This window comes from Cervus elaphus, chromosome 9 (assembly GCF_910594005.1).
Source record: "Cervus elaphus chromosome 9, mCerEla1.1, whole genome shotgun sequence".
Taxonomy (NCBI): domain Eukaryota; kingdom Metazoa; phylum Chordata; class Mammalia; order Artiodactyla; family Cervidae; genus Cervus; species Cervus elaphus.
Genome location: NC_057823.1, coordinates 16,850,970 through 16,871,525, shown reverse-complemented (window position 1 = coordinate 16,871,525; position 20,556 = coordinate 16,850,970). Strand labels below are relative to the sequence as shown.

The 20,556-nt window shown below is 39.6% G+C and overlaps 1 protein-coding gene across 2 annotated transcripts in view; it reads right to left on the bottom strand.

Moving 5' to 3' along the window:
- The window catches only part of LOC122699467 (zinc finger protein 426-like), a 30,634-nt gene that overhangs the window by 7,155 nt on the left and 2,923 nt on the right, over window positions 1–20,556 (bottom strand). The window contains exons 2-4 of one of the 2 annotated variants that reach the window (XM_043911428.1): window positions 7,863–7,937; window positions 7,211–7,337; window positions 6,512–6,590 (exon numbers count right to left, since the gene is read on the bottom strand). In XM_043911428.1, the coding sequence (XP_043767363.1) occupies window positions 6,512–6,590; window positions 7,211–7,337; window positions 7,863–7,895 (239 nt within the window). In that variant the 5' untranslated portion in view covers window positions 7,896–7,937. Of the gene's footprint in view, window positions 1–6,511; window positions 6,591–7,207; window positions 7,338–7,862; window positions 7,938–20,556 lie in introns of those variants that run through there. The other variant, XR_006342611.1, reaches the window with a different exon arrangement.

The window sequence follows — 20,556 nt, the reverse complement described above, 5'->3', positions numbered from 1 at the left end:
GGGTAACATTAATTAGTTGGACATGTGAAGCAGACAGAAGGGTCATGGATTTGTGAGAGAGTAAGTCCTTAAAGTCATGTGGTTAACGAATGACAGTGGGTGGTTCATAAGTAATTTTCTTAACTTTCCTGAGCAAGGAGTGCTGCTGCTGCCAGAGTACATAGGCAGGCTGGCCATCCTTGAATTGTGTTAAGTGACAGGGGTGATGGAAGGGCCCTGATTTTGTCCCAAAACTCCTAGCACAATTTTGTCTATCTCAGTAGCGTAAAGGGGTGAGAAAGTTCAGGAAGTGTTAGTGCTGGGGCTGAGAATGACTTGCTCAAGGGTGTTAAAGCCTGAACGAATATTTGATTTTAGCTCTAAGGTTTATGGAAGACCCCCTAGGGTGGCTTCATATATGAGGGCAAAATTAGAAATCCAGAGGCATAGATATCCAGCTAACCCCAAGCAGGACAAGATCTGTTTTTGATAAAGGGAATGGTAGGGTGGATATAAGGAACTTTCTACCAGTAGTTAATATATCTTTTAGTTGATGATAAAAGGACTCCAAGATAGGTTACTCTAGGAAGAGAGAACTGAACCTTGGTGGGAGATACTAAGTAGCCCTGACTGGCTAAAAATTGAGGAGTTGTAGTTGTTGAGAGTGTGTAAGCGAAGGACTACAAAGGAGATCATCCACATATTGGAGGATAGTACTCACAGAGTAAGATCAAGAGAGGCTGATGCTGGAGCTTGGCCAAAGAAATGACTATCATGAAAGTCTTGTGGGAGGACTGTCCATACCAGCTGTTGGGAGCAACGATGGTCTGGATTGGTCCAGATAAAGGCAAAGAGGTCTTGAGAGTCTGGGTGTAAAGGGATGTTAAAAAAGGCATTCTTGATGTCTAGAACAGTGAAGTGGGTATTGGAGGAGGAAATGAAAGAGAAGAGCATAGGGATTTGGAACTACTGGGTATATGGGGACAACAGCCACACTGATAAGTCTCAGGTCCTGGACCAGGCGATAGGAATCATGTGGCTTTTTGAGGGGTAAGATAGGGGTGTTATAGGGAGAGTGGGTTGGGCACAAGAGGCCCTGACATAGAAGTTTAGTGACGACAGGCTTAAACCCTTGTTGATATTTTTAGGAGATGGGGTATTGTGGATGATTGGGGAAACTTAGAGGGGTCTTTGAGATGGATATGAGTTGGGAGCATGGTGAGAAGTTGTATCCCAAACTATGGGGTTTATGGACAAAGAGGTCAACTGGGAAGAAGAGGAGGAGGTGGGGTTGAGGAGCAGTAGCCAGTTTTATTTATTTATTTATTTTTCTTTTTAATCCTATATATTTAATTTTATGTTTTTTTTTAAATTTTTTATTAGTTGGAGGCTAATTACTTCACAACATTTCAGTGGGTTTTGTCATACATTGATATGAATCAGCCATAGATTTACACGTATTCCCCATCCCGATCCCCCCTCCCACCTCCCTCTCCACCTGATTCCTCTGGGTCTTCCCAGTGCACCAGGCCCGAGCACTTGTCTCATGCATCCCACCTGGGCTGGGGATCTGTTTCACCATAGATAGTATACATGCTGTTCTTTTGAAATATCCCACCCTCACATTCTCCCACATAGTTCAATAGTCTGTTCTGTATTTCTGTGTCTCTTTTTCTGTTTTGCATATAGGGTTATCGTTACCATCTTTCTAAATTCCATATATATGCGTTAGTATGCTGTAATGTTCTTTATCTTTCTGGAGTAGCCAGTTTTAGATCAGAGGGTGGGTTTGGTATAGTAATAGAGGCTTTGAATTTTGAGAGGTCTCTCCCAAGAATAGGAGTGGGGCATTTTGGGAGTATGAGAAAAGAATGAGAAAATAGAGTATCTTGAAGGGTGTAAGGTAGAGGCTCAGTTACTTACAGCACAGATACTAAACTGTCCACCCCTATAAGAGGTCCTTGGTTTTTCCAGAGTAGGTAGGCATAGTAGAGTAAGTGGCCCCCATGTCGATGAGAAAAAAAGATCAGCTTACCTGTCACTGTGAAAGCTACCCTGGGCTCTGCAGAGGTGATGAGAACTAAGGTGATAGCTTATTTTCCCCACAGCATGTGAGATGCTTGTTTCCCACCCAGGGAACAGACCTACATTCCCCACACTGCAAGGGACCTGGTGCTCCAGGTGTCACCATGGACTGAATTGTGTATGTGTCTAAATATGTTCTGTGATCAACAACTCTGAGCTTTGCTCTAGAGACAAGACATGATAGATACAGGCAGAAGGCAATCCCCAACTATTCCCCTTACTTTTTCCATTACCTTTGAGATAGAATGATAAAATTGATTTCCAAATTCCTGAAATTTATGGGGTTTCTATCCAGTGTTGACACACTTGTGAATGATAAAGAATGAAGAATTGGCGAGTCTTGTCCGAAATTTATTACACTCAAAAGTATTCTATGTTGAGTTAAAAAATGTTTACTATGGGACCTCCCTGGTTGTCCAGTGGTCAAGACTCTGCCTTCCAATGCAGGGGGCATGGGTTTGATCCTTGGTCAGAGAACTAAGGTCTCATCTGCTGCAGATGCAGTCAAATATTAAAAATAAAATGTTAAGTATGATGGGAGGAATCAGCAAGAGCTTTCCCACATTTGTCACATTTCAGTGGCTTTTTATCCAATGTCACTGTCTATAGAAAGTAAGCACTGAGGAGAAAAAAAGGTTTACCCATGTTCCTTACACAAATATGGTTTCTCTCCAGTGTGACTTTGCTTGTGTGCAGTAACAGGCAAAGAAGTGGTAAATGTTTTCCCATGTATATTACTCAAAAGGCTTCTATCCAGTGTGCATTCTAAAATGTTTAGTAAGACATGAGGAATCAGCAAAGGCCTTCCCACATTTGTCACACTTCAAAGGCTTCTCTCCCATGTGTGTTGTCATATGTCGAGTAAGGCCTGAGCATTCAGTGAAGGCCTTTCCACGTGTCACACTTACAAAGCTTCTCTCCAGTGTGTCTTTCCATATGTTTAGTAAGGTATGAGCATCGAGTGAAGACCTTCCCACATGTCACACTTATAAATCTTCTCTCCAGTGTGTGTTTTCATATGTTGAATAAGGTATGAGGATAGAGTGAAGGTTTTTCCACATGTGTCACACTTAAAAAGCTTCTCTCCCATGTGTGTTTTCATATGTCTAGTAAGAGCTCAGACTTGCGTGAAGACTTTCCCACATCTGTCACATTTAGCAGTCTTCTGCCCAGTATGAGATCATAAATGACTAATAAGATTACTGGAAAATTGAAAGGTTTTCCCACATGCGTTACACTTATAAGGCTTCTCCCCAGTGTGTGTTCTCATATGTTGAGTAACTTGTGAGGCTCAAGCGAATGCTTTCCCACATCTGTCACATTTAGCAGTCTTCTGCCTAGTATGAGATCATAAATGTCTAAAGATTACGAGAAGACACAAAGCCTTTCTCACATGTGTCACACTTAAAAGGCTTCTCTGCAGTGTGCATTTTCAAATGTATAATAAGGCGAGAGGGGCAAGTGAAGGTTTTCCCACATTCTTGACATTTGTAAGGTTTTATTCCAGTGTGAATTTGACTGTGAACATAAAGATGTGATGATGATCCAAAAGCTTCCCCACATTCCTTACATTTATAGGGTCGCTCTCCAACATAAGTGTTCATATGTTCAATAAGGTGTGAAGGGAGAGTGAAGGTTTTCCCACATTCCTGACATTTGTAAGGTTTTATTCCAGAGTGAATTCAACTGTGAACATGCAGGTGTGAGGACGCTCTAAAGGCTTTCCCACATTCCTTACATTCATAGGGTTTCTCTCCAGTGTGAAGTTTTCATATGTCCAATGAGGTCTGAGGATCGATGGAAGTCTTTCCCACATTCTTTACATTTATAGGGTTGCTTTCTAGTATTAGTTTTCATATGTCCAGTGAGGTGTGAGGATACAGAGAAGTCTTTCCCACATTCTTTACATTTATAGGGTTGCTTTCTAGTATTAGTTTTCATATGTCCAGTGAGGTGTGAGGATACAGAGAAGTCTTTCCCACATTCCTTACGTTTGTAAGGTTTTATTCCATTGTGAAATCGAGAGTGAACATGAAGGTATGAAAACAACCTAAAGGCTTTTCCACATGTGTCACACTTAAAAGGTTTCTCTCCAGTGTGTGTTCTCATATATTGAGTAAGAACTGAGACTTGAGTGAAAGTTTTCCCACATCTGTCACATTTAGCAGTCTTCTGCCCAGTATGGGGTTGTAAATGTCTAAGAAGATTACTGGAAAACCCAAAGGCTTTCCCACATGCATTACACGTATAAGGCTTCTCTCCAGTGTATGTTCTCATATGTTGAGTAACTAGTGAAGAACAAGTGAAGGCTTTCCCACATCTGGCACTAAATGTGCAGTCTTCTGTCTTGTATGAGATCGTAAATGTCTAAGAAGATTATGAGAAGATGCAAAGACTTTCCCACATGAGTCACTTAAAAGGCTTCTCTCCAGTGTGTGTTTTCGTATGTTCAATAAGGCGAGAGGGGAAAGTAAAGGTTTTCCCACATTCTTGACATTTGCAAGCTTTTATTCCAGTGTGAATTTGACTGTGAACATGAAGGTATGACGATGACCCAAAAGTTTTCCCACATTCCTTACATTCACAGGGTTTCTCTCCAGTGTGAGTTTTCAGATGTCCAGTGAGGTCTGAGGATCGATGGAAGTCTCTCCCACATTCTTTACATTTATAGGGTTGCTTTCTAGTGTGAGTTTTCATATGTCCAGTGAGGTTTGAGGATACAGCAAAGTCCTTCCCACATTCCAGTGTGAAATTGACGGTGAACATGAAGCAATGAGAACAACCTAAAAGCTTTTTCACATGTGTCACACTTAAAAGGTTTCTCTCCAGTGTGTGTCCTCATATGTGTAATATCTGGAGTCAGCCTGACAGCTTTTCCACACTGATTAAACATGGAGGATTTTTTTTCCCAGTAAAGGGTTTATTGTGTAGAGTATGGAAGCTCTTTCCATACTGATTATCTTCATAAAAATTCCTTCTATTTTCAGTGCTCCTGTGTGTCCTAAGGTAAAAGTGGTCACCGATGTCTTTCTTATTTTGCTCAGTCATACAGTTCCTGTCCATTGTGACTTTGTGTCTGTGGAAAAACCAATGGATGATGATTTAAAGCTTTCTCAGACTCATTAACTGATTCTACCCATCTCCAAACAGAAACATCATTACAATGAAGATGATGATTTTTAACATCTTCATTACATTCATACAGTTCCTGCTCTGTTGATTTCTTTAAAATTAAATGATGAAATCCTTCTGACACAATGAAATGCCATATACTCTAATGGTAAAACAGTTCATTGCAATTTCATTGAATTGTTCTCAAAATTCAATGTCTAATTATATATGTGGGAATGATTTCTTGAGGAATTCTGATGTAACTATTTTGAATCTCGGGTTAGGATATCCCCAAATTGAACATAATCAAAATTTGTTATCAGACACTGCTATCTTTGGGGTAAATGCCACTCAAACATCTACCACTAGTGTTCATCTTGTTAACTGAAAGGAAAATAAGAAATATTTCTTATGAACTTACTGATCATACCATTTGTACCCTATTTGATTTTTTTCCCACAAAATATCCTGCTGAATTTCCAAGCCATTGGATTTGCATTTCCCATTCTAAAGTAAAAGAGCATAATAAATTTAAGACTGCAAAAAGAAGTGGATGTTAAAGCGGTTAAAAACAATAAGGCTCACGTGAATAAGTTTCCAAACTAAACATACCTTTTAAAAAGGCAAGACAGAAAAGAGGAGCTTGATTATGACAAAAATGAAGAATATATATATGTAGTCAAAATTCAGTACTTGATTTAAAAGATGAGTCTTATGAAAAAGTGAAAATGAGGAAAAGAGAATATTACTGGGGAAAGTTCTGGACAAAAAGTATACATTAACATGATAAAACTAAGGAACTTCCCTGGTGGTCCAGTGGTTAAGAACTCGTCTACAATGCAGAGGTCACATGTGAGATCCCTGGTCCTGAAACTAAAAATGCATGTGCTCTGGAACAGCCAAGCCTGTGTGCCACAACTAATGAGCCTGCAACTGTAGAGCCTGAGTGACACAACTGGTGAGTCTGAGGCCCTAGAGATCATTCTCTGCAACAAGAGAAACTACCCAATGAGAAGCCTGTGCACCAAAAGTAGAGGAGCCCCTGATCGCTGCAACTAGAGAAAGCATGCACACAGCAACAACAACAATGAAGACCAAGACAGCCAAAAAAAAAAAGATATAACAAATAAACAAACAAAAGGCTATTTTATGAGACCATAGGAAACTCTGATAAAATGAAAAGTAAGTACGTATAAGATGTTGAGGAAGTTACAGAGCATTAGAAACCAATGTCCTCAGCCTTCTGAAGGAAAACACATCTCACTAAGTTTCCTTCTTATAAACTCAAAACATACTGAAATTTAATTGACCTGGGAAGTTCTTTATAATCTCTCACCTTGGAGGATCTGTCTCTCCACAGACTTCAACTCTTATTTTCCAACCAAGATAATAGATTTGGTTTGAATGCTTATATCCTGTTCATAAGGAAAGATACATTAATGAAAAAGTACCTTCCAAACATGACAAACCTTCCCATGAATAAGGTCCTATATCTAATCAAGTCACTAGAATGAATGTGGTACTATTTTTTGAACAGAAAAAAAAAGCAAATAGCCCCTCTTTCTGTGTCTAAAAAGAGACAGTATCTCTGGCCCATGAAAACATGTTGAGACCTATATGAACATTTACAAAGCACTGAGAATGCTATTAAAATAGGAAATGAAGTAAATGCAAAGGATATGTTTGGTCTCATGGAGAAGCCGCTAAACTAGTGGTTGCCAAATGACAGTGTCCAAGAGAATAATGTCCATTGCTTGTTAAAACAGAAATAACTGGGCCCAAATTCCAAAGTTTCATTCACTATGCCAAAGGTAAACTCTTGAGAATGCATATTTCAAACAAGAGTCATGATAATGTTGTTAGTTCTCAAAGCACACTGTTATAGAGAGTATACTGGAGTAAAACTCATTCCTTAGATACGAGTGTCTACTAGTTTCCATTGCATTCAGATTGGCATCACCCATCTTGGAACATAGAAAGGACAGCACATATATGTCCGTTCCCTAAGAGTGTACAGGAATGATGGCAGCCTTACCTGCTGTGGTCAGGTTCTTGTAGTTTTCCAGCATCACATTTCTATATAGCTTTCTCTGAAAGGGGTTCAGTAAAGTCCACTCTTCCTGGGTGAAGTACACAGCCACATCAGCGAAGGTCACTGAGTCCTAAACCATCGCACACAAAGTAGTTTCAGTAAAGTAAGATCTCCAACCATGTACAGTGGAGAATGAGGAAGGGAGTGTCAATATCAACAGAGGGATTCAAGGTCTGTCATCATCTGTCAGAGGACACAAGTCTTAGGTCGTCTCCTTTCTAGCTACACTCACTCGTGATTGATATGGAACCAGTAACACAATCCTAAGCAAATTACACACACTTGTGCAAGCTGATAGATAAATAAGTTCACTGAGAAGTATTTACTCACTCCTTACCATGCCAGAACAGTCAAAATAAAAAACCATGCAGTAGCAATCAAGAGACAATATCAGAAGGTAATTATTGAAATACTAAGATCATTCAGAGTAATTCCTCATCAATATGAGAGCTTCCATATTGGGTGGAAATTTAAGAGGGACTCAGACTGGCTTTATTTCTTTAAGAAGCTTTGGACAAAGGTCTGCCCAGAAGGAAATTTTTCCATATGGCGCTTGCAGTAGGTCACTTTGTATAGGGATATCCTATCTTCTTACCTGAGAACAATCTCTCAAACACTTAGACACCATCCTGTCTGCCTCTATCTTTCCCTCAGGATGGCAAAAAGGGTCCTGAGAAAGAAGATTGAGGAGAAAAGAAAGAAGGCATGGGCATCCAGAGATGATCATAATTTCCACAATCACTGCCTGAGAGTCATTCGAAATTCCAAAATATCCCCGCACACTCATGAAATCTCATACTGAGAAGAAAGTTGGTGAAGTAGGACCCTGAGTTCACCTCCCCCCAGGAACATTATCAAAAATACATCTATATGGAGCCCCTCTCACTGAAAATAAACTGGAGATGGTCAGAATGATGTCCAAAACCAAGGCTATAAAAAGATCCACAGAGTAAGGTACAAAAGGAGGGGGACTGTTCTGGTTTTTGTGTTGTTGCCAAGCAAGAGTGCACACTTGAGGGTATGCAGCAGATGTCAACCCAGCACTGCATCTGAATAAGGTCAGTTAGGCCAGTGCTGGCACTTGTGGAGGTGGTGGATCAGGAGCTGTCTGTAACCTGACTGACTTCCTAGACAGTCTCAGTGTGTGTCTGGCCCACAAAAACCCTCCTGTTCCAGAGTTGCTCCCTCTAAGGCAAAGGTACCATTGTTGGGAGGAGAGTGAGTGCACACATGGAGGGAACAGATCTAACTCAGATTCAACACTCAGGGCTTTTTCTTCCACCATCTTGGAACCAGACCTGGCTCCTACTGCCACTGACTTGGCACTGACAGCCATGGTGCACAGGAGAAAAAGCAGCTCACACAGCTTCTGGCTCTAGCCCCTCTATCACCAGCACATCTTCCCAACAAGGACACCCTGAGAAAAGACATAATGGATACTGATTTCGTTATACTTTTTGTTTTAGAGATATGGATATTTCTTAAAATATGGAGATTTTAAGAGTATGTATGTACTTAAAGTATGGAGATTTCTTAAAAAATTAGGAATAAACCTACCATATAACCCAGCAATCTCACTACTAAATTACACATGAAAGAACATAGTAAGAATGTAACAAGCAACATAAACTTAAAAAGGAACCAGTCAAAAGTGAAGAATACAGTAACTGAAGTGAAAAAAAGACTAGAAATTATTAACAGTGCACTAGGTGACATAGGTAGAGAAGGAAATGGCAACCCACTCCAGTATTCTTGCCTGGAGAATACTGTGGACAGAGGAGCCTGGTGGGCTGCTGTCCACAGGGTCGCACAGAGTCGGACATAACTGAAGCAACTTAGCATGCATTGGATAAGGAAATGGCAACCCACTCCAGTATTCTTGCCTGGAGAATCCTAGGGACAGAGGAGCATGGTGGGCTGCCATCTATGGGGTTGCACAGAGTCGGACAAGACTGAAGCAACTCAGCAGCAGAAGCAGCAGCAGCAGCAGCAGCAGGTGACATAGGAGAAAGTGCAACTGATCTGGAAGATAGAATAAAAGAAATTACTCAATCAGAAAGAGAGAAAGGAAAAACAAATTAAAAAAATAAGGACAGTTCAAGAATCATTGCTTTCACTGCAGTGGTCCTGGGTTGGATTTCTTGTTGAGGAACAAAGATCCTGCAGGTCATGCTATTTGGCGGAAAAAACAATAACAACAACAGTTTAAGGAACCTCTGGGATACTATGAAGCATTCTAACATTCTCATTATAGGGTTATCAGAAGGAGAAGAGAGAAAGGGGTAAAAAAATGTATTTGATGAAAATATGGAGCTGACTGTGGCTCAGATTATGAGCTCCTTTTTAATTTATTTAATTAATTAATTTATTTTTAATGAGCTCCTTTTTTAAAATTTCAGGGTTAAACTGAAAAAAGTAGGAAAAACCACTAGGCCATTCAGGTATGACCTAAATCAAACCCCTTATGATTATACAGTGAAGGTGACAAATAGACTCAAGATATTAGGTCTGGTAGACAGAGTGACTGAAGAACTATAGATGCAGGTTTGTAACTTTATATAGGAGGCGGTGACCAGAACCATCCCCAAGAAAAAGAAATGCAAGAAGGCACAATGGTTGTCTGAGTAGGCCTTACAAATAGCTGAGAAAAGAACAGAAGTGAAAGGCAAGGGGAGAAAGGGAAGAATATACCCAAATGAATGCAGAATTCCAGAGAATACCAAGGAGAGATAATAAGTCCTTTTTAGATGAACAATGCAAAGGAACAGAGGAAAACAATAAAATGGGAAAAACTAGAGATCTCTTCAAAAAACCTGGAGATATCAAGAGAAAATTTCATATAAGGATGGGCACAATAAAGGACAGAAATAGTAATGATCTACCAGAAGCAGAGGAGATTAAGAAGAGGTGGCAAGAATACACAGAAGAACTATATAAAAAAGGTCTTAATGACCCAGACTGCAGAAACCATGTTTTACTGCTTTCTCAAAAATGTCTCCTAGAATTCAATCTTACTCATTCCCTCTTCCTTGCTAGCTTACTCCTACCCTTAAGTTAGACGTTCTGGCTGACATGTCAGCATTAGCTAGATGCTGTTCTGTACGCAGAACAAACCCTTTATCGTCAAAGACCTTTCTTAATGTGATTACCTCTGGACCTCCAGGAGGAATCCTCCTTAATCCCAGAGTTCTGGCCTCTGACTTGCTCTTAGTTAGAGTTTACAAGATAAGTTATCAATAAATATGCACTCAGAGTTTTCTCGGGGAGTTGCTTCTCCATGAGCTCTCCCTGTGCTCTCTCATAATCCTGTGTGTTTGTGAGAATTATTCAGTGTGAAACCACATCAGATAACCACAATGGTGATCACTTACCTAAAGCCAGACATCCTGAATGGTGAAGTTAAGTGGGCCTTAGGAAGCATTAGTACGAAAAAGGTCGTGGAGGTGACAGAATTCCACTTTGGCTATTCAAAATCCTAAATGATGATGCTATTAAAGTACTGTACTCAGTATGCCAGCAAATTTGGAACACTCAACAATGGCCACAGGACTGGAAAAGGTCAGTTTTCATTCCAACCCCAAAGAAGGGCAATGCCAAAGAAGGTCCAAACTACCAAACAGTGTGCCCATTCATATGCTGGTAAGGTTATGCTCAAAGCCCTCCTAGTTAGGCTTCAGCAGTATATGAACCAAGAACTTACAGATGTACACCCTGGGTTTAGAAAAGGCAGAAGAACCAGAGATCAAATTGCCAACATTCATTAGATCACAGAGAAAACAACAAAGTTCCAGAAAAACATCTACTTCTGTGTCATTGACAACAGTAAATCACAACAAACTGTGGAAAATTCTTAATGAGATGGGAATACCAGACCACCTTACCTGCCTCCTGAGAAACCAGTATGCAAGTCAAGAAGCACGAGTTAGAATTGGACATGGAATAACAGACTGGTTCAAGATTGAGAAAGGAATACGTCAAGGCTGTATACTGTCATCTTTCTTATTCAACTTCTGTGCAGCGTACATCATGTGAAAAGCCAGGATGGATGAATCACAAGCTTGAATCAAGATTGCCAGGAGAAATATCAACAACCTCAGATATGTAGATGATACCACTCTAATGGCAGAAGGTAAAAGGGAACTAAAGAGCCTCTTGACAAAGGTGAAAGTGGAGAGTGAGAAAGCTGACTTGAAGCTCACCATTAAAAAAACTAGACCATGGCATCCAGTCCCACAACTTCATGCCAAATAGATGGGGAAAAAGTGGAAACTGTGGCGGATTTTATTTTTTTGGGCTTCAAAATCACTGTAGACGGTCACTGGAAGCCACAACAAGACATTTGCTCATCAGAAGAAAAGCTTCCAAACCTAGACAGTGTATTAAAAATCAGAGACATCACTGTGCCAACAAAGGTTCATATAGTCAAAACTATGGTTTTTCCAGTAGTCATGTGTGGATATGAGACTTGGAGCATAAAGAAGGCTGAGTGTGAAAGAATTGATGCTTTTGAACTGTGGCATTGGAGAAGACTTCTGAGAGTCCCTTGGACAGCAAGGAGACTGAGCCAGTCAATCCTAAAGGAAATCAACCCTGAATATGCACTTGAAGGACTTATGCTGAAGTTGAAGCTCAGATACTTTGGCCAGCTGATGCAAAGAGCCAACTCACTGGAAAAGACCCTGATGCTGGGAAAGATTGAGTGCAAGAGGAGAAGGGGGCAATAGAGGATGAGATGGTTGGATGGCACCTTTGACTCAATGGACATGAGTTTGAGCAAACTCTGGGAGATAGTGAAGGACAGGGAAACCTCGTGTTCTGTGGTCCATGGAGGTCACAAAAAGTCAGATACAGCTAAGCAACAAATAGCAAAATAAACTATCAACAAAAATCTAAGGACAATCTACTGAATGAGGGAAAATATCTGCAAATGATATGACCAATAATAGGTTCAGTTCAGTTCAGTTCAGTTCAGTCACTCAGTCATGTCTGACACTGCGACCCCATGAACTGCAGCACGCCAGGCCTACCTGTTCATCATCAACTCCCGGAGTTTACCCAAACTCACGCCCATTGAGTTGGTGATGCCATCCAACCATCTTATCCTCTGTTGTCCCCCTCTCCTCCTGCCCTCAATCTTTCCCAGCATCAGGGTCTTTTCCAGTGAGTCAGCTCTTCACATCAGGTGGCCAAAATATTGGCGTTTCAGCTTCAACATCAGTCCTTCCAATGAACACCCAGGACTGATCTCCTTTATGATGGACTGGCTGGATCTCCTTGCAGTCCAAGGGATTCTCAAGAGTCTTCTCTAATACCATGCATGAAAAAAATCTAGACATATAATGTATCTTCTAATTTTTCTACAGAGATTAAGATTTTGCCCTATAATAGTTTTTGAAGATAGTATTTCTAGATTTCTAGTGGACTACATATTCTTTCAGCTTGTACAGTAACAATTTTGGTATTAAAAAATCTCTATATATGCATTATTTTTGAAATACAGTATTAAATTCCACATTGATTTCTTACTCAAAATATATACAATTATTAGATTCTAAATGTTGAGTCATAAAAGATTTAACAGTCATATGCTTTATGTTTGAAAAAATTCAATTGGCTTGTACGCTTTATTTCCCTGTATTTGTTTGTCAGGATTCACTTATGGGCCAAGCTTTAAAATCTTCCTCCATCTGTAAACTGATCAAAAGAAGATTATTATATTTTAGGGTTGGTTAGGCCCATCCACGGTGAAACCTTATACTTAGTAAAGTTAATACTTGCTACTTTCTTTTCTATAGTTCAAAGGAAAGAAGAACTCTTATTTTTACTACATTTCTGTTTAGGAAATTAAAATTAACTCCATAAGAAAAGTTTTAGTCTTATTACTGTGGTCTAAGATCACACTAAGGTAAGTAAGGTTCTGGAGTTCTTTGAGGGGTGGGGGCCGTTACACCTTTCTACCATTTAACTTAGGTTTCCATTCCATGTGCCATACATCAAGTCGTAAATGAATGAATGATACATAATTGGACAGGAAGCCCTACCTGGCTCCAGGCTGTTCTTGAGTGGGTGTATTGTTTCTTTTTGGAGTGCTGGGCATGATGTTAGAGAGTTCAATAGGGAAAAACATGTTCAGCACACTGTTAAATGGCTTTTTGCCTTTGTTGATTTGTTTTTTGTTTTTGTAATTAAGTAGATGTGTCTTTAAGTTTTGTTTATTCTTAACAATTATAGATCTTGTTAATCAAGGCATGTGGATTAAATTTCTCCTCCTAAATAAACATCTGGACTGAAAAGGACTGATGCTGAAGCTCAAACTCCAATACTTCGGCCACCTGATGGGAAGAACTGACTCCCTGGAAAAGACCCTGATGCTGGGAAAGACTGAAGGCAGGAGAAGGGGACAACAGAGGATGAGATGGTTAGATGGCATCACCAACTCAATGGACGTGAGTTTGAGCAAGCTCTAGGAGTTGGTGATGGACATGAAAGCCTGGCATGCTGCAGTGCATGGGGTCACAAAGAGTTGGATACAACTGAGCGAACTGAACTAAAATACGCATTGGTTTAATATTGTAGGAAAGCTTAGAGTAGGGTGCCTCAGAATGTTTGTTATTACTTATTGACTTTCCAAAAGGCAATGAAGTCACAGAGGAAATACTAACTCAAAATTTAGGTCTTCTCTCCCAATTATCCCCAAATTTTTGAAGAATAGTGTATACATAGATAAAAGTAGTAGTTAATGGGACAAAATTTGCTTAGTGATTTGCTTTATTTAAAAATGCAGTGGCTCTTTTTATGCATTGATACATAAATTTATTAGCAAATTCTCTTTTCAAATGAATTAGTGACATAAACATATAGATTTTAGTGGATATCTTTTGTTTTACAATAGTGAGACAGAAGAGCTGAGAGCCAAACTCTCTGCCATGACCTCCTGGGCTAAACATGACCTAGCTGAGACCCATCACTATGATCTCATTTTGCACCTCTTCACACCATATTATTCTCCAGCCACACGAACCTACTTTCAGTTTTTCAAACAGAGCAAATGTGTTGCCACCTGCCCTTCCACAGGACACAGTTTTAGTGGGCTCAGAGATGCCTTCCCCATTCACCTATTGAAAGATGCTACAAAACAACCCTCTCATTGTTCTCCATCTGTACTTAGACTCATTTTCTGCATTGCACATATGACTACTGGGGTTAGTTTAATGTATTTGTTTTCTACCTGCCTCTCTTTATCAGAAAATAAGCTTTATATAACTTAAATGTCCATAAAAAATGCATGAATAAAGAAGATGGGGTATACACACACACACACACACACACACACACAATGGAATACCACTCAGCCATAAAAAAGAATGAAATGATGCCATGTGCAGCAACATGGATGGACCTAGAGACTATCATACTAAGTGAAATAAATCAAAGACAATATCATATGATATCACTTATTTGTGAAGTCTAAAATATGATACAAATGAACTTATTTAAAAAACAGAAACAGACACACAGATACAGAAATTTAGAGTGACCAAAGAGGAAAGGGGGTGGGGGTGGGATGAATTAGGAGTTTGAGGTTAACAGATGCGAACTAATATATAGAGAATGGATAAACAAGATCCTAATGTACAGTGCAGTGAACTGTTCACTGTTCAATATCCTTTAAAAAACCACAAAGGAAAATAATATGAAAAAGAATATATACGTAACACAATCACTTTGCTGTACATCAGAAACTAATAAAATATTGTAAATCAACTATACTTTAATTTATTAATAAAAATAAAAAGAATGTTCAAACTACCACACAACTGCACTCATTTCAGACACTAGCAAAGTAATGCTCAAAATTCTCCAAGCCAGGCTTTAACAGTATGTGAATCATGAACTTCCAGATGTTCAAGCTAGATTTAGAAAAGGCACAGGCACCAGAGATCAAACTGCCAAGATCCGTTGGATGGAAAAAGTAAGAGAGTTCCAGAAAAACATCTACTTCTGCTTTATTGACTATGCTAACGTCTTTGACTGTGTGGATCACCACAAACTGTGGAAAATTCTTAAAGAGATGGGAATACCAGACCACCTTAACTGCTTCCTGAGAAACCTGTATGTACATCAAGAAGCAACAGTTAGAACTGGACATGGAACCACAGACTGGTTCCAAATTGGGAAAGGAGTATGTATATTGTATATTGTATATTGTAACCCTGCTTAAGAAATGCTGGGCTGGTACAGAACAGACTTTTCAACTCTGTGGGAGAAGGTGAGGGTGGGATGTTGCGAAAGAACAGCATGTATATTATCTATGGTGAAACAGGTCACCAGCCCAGGTAGGATGCATGAGACAAGTGCTCGGGCCTGGTGCACTGGGAAGACCCAGAGGAATCGGGTGGAGAGGGAGGTGGGAGGGGGGATCGGGATGGGGAATACGTGTAAATCTATTGCTGATTCATGTCAATGTATGACAAAACCCACTGAAAAAATAAATAAATAAAAAAAATTATTAAAAAAAAAACCTCAACATTCAGAAAACTAAAAAAAAAAAAAAAAAGAAATGCTGGGCTGGATGAGCACAAGTTGGATCAAGATTGCCCAGAGAAATATCAATAACCTCAGATACACAGATGACACCACCCTTATGACAGAAGGTGAAGAAGAACTAAAGAGCCTCTTGATGAAAGTGAAAGAGGAGAGTTAAAAGTTGGCTTAAAACTCAACATTCAGTAAACTAAGATCATGGCATCCAGTCCCATCACTTCATGGCAAACAGATGGGGAAACAATGGACAGTGACAGACTTTATTTTTTGGCCTCCAAAATCACTGCAGATGGTGACTACAACCATGAAATTAAAAGACGCTTGCTCCTTACAAGGAAAGCTATGACCAACCTAGAGAGCATATTAAAAAGCAGAGACATTACTTTGACAACAAAGGTCTGTCTAGTCAAAGCTATGGTTTTTCCAGTAGTCAAGTTTATGGATGTGAGAGTTGGACTATAAAGAAAGCTGAGCAATGAAGAATTGATGCTTTTGAACTGTGGTGTTGGAGAAGACTCTTTGAGAGTCCCATGGACTATAAGGAGATCCAACCAGTCAATACTAAAGGAGATCAGTCCTGAATATTCATTGAAAGGACTGATGCTGAAGCTGAAACTCCAATACTCTGGCCACCTGATGTGAAGAAGTGACTCACTGGAAAAGATCCTGATGCTGGGAAAGACTGCAGGTGGGAGGAGAAGGGGACAACAGAGGATGAGATGGTTGGATGGCATCACTGACGCGATGGACGTGAGTTTGAATAGGGTCTTGGAGTTGGGTGATAGACAGGGAAGCCTGGCGTGCTGCAGGCCATGGGGTCGCAAAGAGTTGGACATGACTAAGCAACTGAACTGAACTGATTAACAAAAAATTTTCTTATAAAGAAAAAAGACTTTACAGGAAAAGCTGTATTTGCCTTGTTCAATAACATAAGAAAGGCTTGGCACATAGGAGTTTCTAAATAATGCAAGAATGAATGAGCCTCTGATAAAAATCTTGCAAAAAACTGTATAAATACCCTAGACAGATGGTTTGCTGCCAGAAAGCAAAGAATGAATCAGATAAAAGTGTTTTAATGCTGGAGCCTCTATGGGACAGTGGAAGCCCTCAGCTACTCCATGTTTTTTGGTCAAGAGACTTTCAGCTCTAGTTGGGGAAAGGCCTTTGTCTTTACCTCAGCATCATGCCCAGTGGAGATGAAGGGTCTTTAGCACAGTTGTGCCCAGCTAAGATGGATTAATATCAGGACCAAAGGGCAATGTCACAGGATGAACAGAACTCTGCTGAAGGACTGGGAAAGCCACACTGAAGGAACAAGACAAGGGTGCCCACTCTCACCACTACTATTCAACATAGTTTTGGAAGTGTTGGCCACAGCAATCAGAGCAGAAAAAGAAATAAAAGGAATTAAGATAGGAAAAGAAGAAGTGAAACTCTGTTTGCAGACGACATGATCCTCTACATAGAAAACCCTGAAGACTCTACCAGAAAATTACTACAGCTTATCAATGAATACAGTAATGTTGCAGGATATAAAATTAACACACAGAAATCCCTTGCATTCCTATACACTAGCAATGAGAAAACAGAAAGAGAAATTAAAGGAACAATACCATTCACCATTTCAACAAAAAGAATAAAATACTTAGGAGTATATCTACCTAAAGAAATGAAAGAACTATATATAGAAAACTATAAAACACTGATGAAAGAAATCAAAGAGGACACAAATAGATGGAGAAATATACCGTGCTCATGGATTGGAAGAATCAATATTGTGAAAATGGCTATCTATTGATCCAAAGCAATCTATAGATTCAATGCAATCCCTATCAAGCTACCAACGGTATTTTTCACAGAACTACAACAAATAATTCCACAATTTGTATGGAAATACAAAAAACCTCAAATAGCCAAAGCAATCTTGAGAAAGAAGAATGGAACTGGAGCAATCAACCTGCCTGACTTCAGGCTCTACTACAAAGCCACAGTCATCAAGACAGTATGGGACTGGCACAAAGAAAGAAATACAGATCAATGGAACAGAACTGAAAGCACAGAGATAAATCCACATACCTATGGACACCTTATCTTCGACAAAGTAGGCAAAGATATACAATGGAAAAAAGACAACCTCTTTAACAAGTGGTGCTGGGAAAACTGGTCAACCACTTGTAAAAGAATGAAACTAGAACACTTTCTAACACCGTACACAAAAATACACTCAAAATGGATTAAAGATCTAAATGTAAGACCAGAAACTATAAAACTCCTAGAGGAGAACATAGGCAAAACACTCTCCGACTTAAATCACAGCAGGATCCTCTATGACCCACCTTCCAGAATATTGGAAATAAAAGCAAAAATAAACAAATGGGACCTAATGAAACTTAAAAGCTTTTGTACAATGAAGGAAACTATAAGCAAGGTGAAAAGACAGCCCTCAGATTGGGAGAAAATAATAGCAAACGAAGCATCAGACGAAGGATTAATCTCAAAAATATACAAGCAACTCCTGCAGCTCAATTCCAGAAAAGTAAATGACCCAATTAAAAAATGGGCCAAAGAACTAAACAGACATTTCTCCAAAGAAGACATCCAGATGGCTAACAAAGACATGAAAAGATGCTCAACATCACTCATTATCAGAAAAATGCAAATCAAAACCACAATGAGGTACCATTTCACGCCAGTCAGGATGGCTGTTATCCAAAAGTCTACAAGCAATAAATGCTGGAGAGGGTGTGGAGAAAAGGGAACCCTCTTACACTGTTGGTGGGAATGCAAACTAGTACAGCCGCTATGGAGAACAGTGTGGAGATTCCTTAAAAAACTGGAAATAGAACTGCCATATGACCCAGCAATCCCACTCCTGGGCATACACACTGAGGAAACTAGATCTGAAAGAGACACGTGCACCCCAATGTTCACTGCAGCACCGTTTATAATAGCCAGGACATGGAAGCAACCTAGATGCCCACCAGCAGACGAATGGATAAGGAAGCTATGGTACATATACACCATGGAATATTACTCAGCCATTAAAAAGAATTCATTTGAATCAGTTCTAATGCGATGGATGAAACTGGAGCCCATTATACAGAGTGAAGTAAGCCAGAAAGATAAAGACCAATACAGTATACTAACACATATATATGGAATTTAAAAAGATGGTAATGATAACCCAATATGCAAAACAGAAAAAGAGACACAGATGTACAGAACAGACTTTTAGACTCTGTGGGAGAAGGCGAGGGTGGGATGTTCTGAGAGAATAGCATTGAAACAAGTATACTATCAAGGGTGAAACAGATCACCAGTCCAGGTTGGATGCATGAGACAAGTGCTCAGGGCTGGTGCACTGGGAAGACCCAGAGGGATGGGATGGGGAGGGAGGTGGGAGGAGGGATCGGGATGGGGAACACATGTAAATCCATGGCTGATTCATGTCAATGTATGGCAAAAACAACTACAATATTGTAAAGTAATTAGCCTCCAACTAATAAAAATAAATGAAAAAAAATAAAAACAATTAAAAAAAAAGAAAGTCACACTGACAGTTCTTGGAGCATCTGAGGGACAGAGAGTGAAAACTTGGTGATCCTCATTGTGGAAGTTACTTGTAAGAAAAAAGAAGAGGGGATCTGAAGTTTTAGTGATTTCACTTGTGGGGCTGGCAAGGATGGAACCTATTATGCTACCCCTTAATTTTATTTACCATGTTGGTATATTCTGGCCAACTCCATTATGTATTTTTGGAAGAAACTGCCCTCCCGCCTCCCATCTGTTTCTAAGCATAAACCAGCCGTGAGATGTTAGTTACATTTCTCTTTTTAAATTCAGTACTCCTATTTAAAATTATTTATTTTTCATTCTCTCATTATTTTAAAGCATTTAAAAATAAATTGACCATTTTTATAGGTGTGACTGCTCCTCTTTTTGTGTCCCTAAAAGAATTAAAGCCGGACAGTGAAAATAACATTGCTTATGTTTACTTTCACAAAAATTTTCTTTGAACTTAAAAATTTTCAGAGTCTATAAATTATAGAGTGCTCTTTTGTCACTACTGCTAAGTCACTTCAGTTGTGCCTGTCTCTGTGCAACCTCATAGACGGCAGCCCACCAGGCTCCCCCGTCCCTGGGATTCTCCAGGCAAGAACACTGCAGTGGGTTGCCATTTCCTTCTCCGATGCATAAAAGTGAAAAGTAAAGTGAAGTCGCTCAGTCATGTTTGACTCTTAGTGACCCCATGGCCTGCAGCCTACTAGGCTCCTCCATCCATGGGATTTTCCAGGCAAGAGTACTGGAGTGGGATGCCATTGCCTTCTCCATTGTCACTACTAATTAATGTCTATGAGGGATTGAATGTATTTGTATGATATGACTCAAGTCTTTCTGTTTGGGAACAATAAAGTTAATAATAGGTGAATAAAATTCTTGCCTCTCAAATGATGGGTAAAAGAAAAAAAAATGTAAACAGCTCATACAACTTAAGATCAAAACCCCAAACAATCCTATTAGAAAATAAACAGAAGACCTGAAAAGACATTTTCCCAAAGAACACACACACGTGGTCAAGAGGTGCATGAAAAGATACTGAACATTGCTTATCATCAGAGAAATGCAAATCAAAACCACAATGAGATATCACCTCATACCTGTCAGAATGGCCATCATGAAGACGACCACAAATAACAAATTTGGCGAGGATGTGAAGAAAAGGGAACCCTCATATTCTGTTGGTG